Source organism: Frankliniella occidentalis, unplaced genomic scaffold (genome assembly GCF_000697945.3).
Source record: "Frankliniella occidentalis isolate FOCC.00 unplaced genomic scaffold, Focc_3.1 Scaffold227, whole genome shotgun sequence".
Taxonomy (NCBI): Eukaryota; Metazoa; Arthropoda; class Insecta; order Thysanoptera; family Thripidae; genus Frankliniella; species Frankliniella occidentalis.
In genome coordinates, this window is record NW_026267353.1 from 452,444 (window position 1) to 454,052 (window position 1,609).

The following is a 1,609-nucleotide window of genomic DNA, read 5'->3' on the forward strand; positions in this document are numbered from 1 at the left end:
CCTCCCTCCCTTCCTCTCTCTGTCTACGTGTCTCTCTCGCGCGGGTGCGCTGTCCCACTAAGAAAACATGCAAGTGGTTGGACTCGCGTGGGCTTGCTTTGTACACGGATCGCGTCCAGCTTGTCCGTGTCTGCACGGTCTGCGCGCTCCTATTCGCGAAGCCGCCCGGCGGCGCTGCGGTGGGCGGCGGTGGGGAAGGTTCCTTTGACGTGATACATGGGCCGGCCGAAAACCTCCGCGTCGGAAGCACACGCGCTGCGTGGCGCCGTGACGGTAAAGGATTTCCCTCGCTGTGCTCAGGCCGAGGCCAACCCGGCGCCCGCCTGGCTGTCCGCGCGAGCCTGGGCGGAGCTGCTCGCCATGCGCAGGCTGGAGAGGCTTAGGGAGTTCGCCGAGTCCGTGCCCAAGGACATCGACCGCTATAAGGCCATCTTCGACTCGCCGCAGCCCCACAGGTAAGTTAAGTTTGACCCTGCCCCTTGCCCAGTGTTCCTCCTTCCAGAGGGCTTCGTTCGTGCCAGGTCAACTTTAGTTTCTGTATATCCTATAGCTGAGGGAATGCGATGAAAAGCGGGCAGAGAACACACACACTTTCCTAATTTTGCCGAGACTCGCTTTGCACCCTTCTCTTCCCTCACATGACAAAGCGACAAGCCGGGGACCTTTTGTTCTACCTGCTATTCCGCATTTCTGCCGCAAGGGAGCCGCTGTCGGAACCGTGGCAGTCTAGGCTAGACGGCTTCCAGCGGCTGCTGCTGCTGCGCGCGCTGCGCCCGGACAAGCTCACTGAGGGGCTGCAGGACTGGCTGAGCCGCATGCTCGGCCCGCGGTTTGTCGAGCCACAGGCCACGGACGTGGCGACCATGTTCAAGGACGCCTCGGCCGCCATCCCGCTCGTGTTCGTGCTGTCCACCGGCACCGACCCCGCTCAGGAACTCTTTTCGTTCGCCGACAAGGTAAGTCGAACAGTTCATGCATATCAATAAGTCCCCAAATATATATATATATGACTAGCGAAAGTGTCCAAAAAGTATACTGAAAGTTTACTTAAAGTATACAAAAAGTATTTAAAACGTATGCAAAAAGTGTTATCAAAGTGTGGCCGTCCCTATCTTCTACACATTACTTTATGTATACCCTTTCCAAAGTACACATGAAAGTGTTATTTCGATATACTTGTTTTTTCCAAGGGTTCTCGCCGCCACGTCAATGGTGTTCTACGTTAATTAATAGTATTTACTTTGTCTCGACTACAAGCAAGTGGAGGGAATCTCTGGGCTTACAGGGGAGTTGTCGTCCTGTGGATGGCGTGGCTTTGCGTAAGGGCGAGTGGCTGGGTTTAAACGTCGAGGGGGGAGGGTGGGGGGCTGGGGGCGGTAAGGGGCCTCATGATGATTGCCCTCGGGGAGCCATCAGGAAGCCCCGCGCGGTTCACGCGCCGCCGCTTCGCCGGCCCTCTGCCCGCTGGGGGCCTGGCCTGGGTGCGAGTGGGAAGGGGAGAGGGAGAGGGAGAGAGGGGTCCTCCTACAGTCTCCCCCATCTACTCGAGCTGCCACGCGCGCGCTGCGCCCCCGCAGGCCGGCCCCGGCTTGCCCCCGGCCCGCCCCAG

The 1,609-nt window shown here is 58.9% G+C and overlaps 1 protein-coding gene across 1 annotated transcript in view; it reads left to right on the forward strand.

The window, feature by feature from the left end:
• Positions 1-205: 205 nt before the first annotated feature.
• LOC127750655 (dynein axonemal heavy chain 1-like) overlaps positions 206-1,609 on the forward strand; it is a 16,408-nt gene continuing 15,004 nt past the window's right edge. The window contains exons 1-2 of the mRNA XM_052272858.1: positions 206-455; positions 701-956. Of these exons, the coding sequence (XP_052128818.1) occupies positions 217-455; positions 701-956 (495 nt within the window). The 5' untranslated portion in view covers positions 206-216. The remainder of the gene's footprint in view (positions 456-700; positions 957-1,609) is intronic.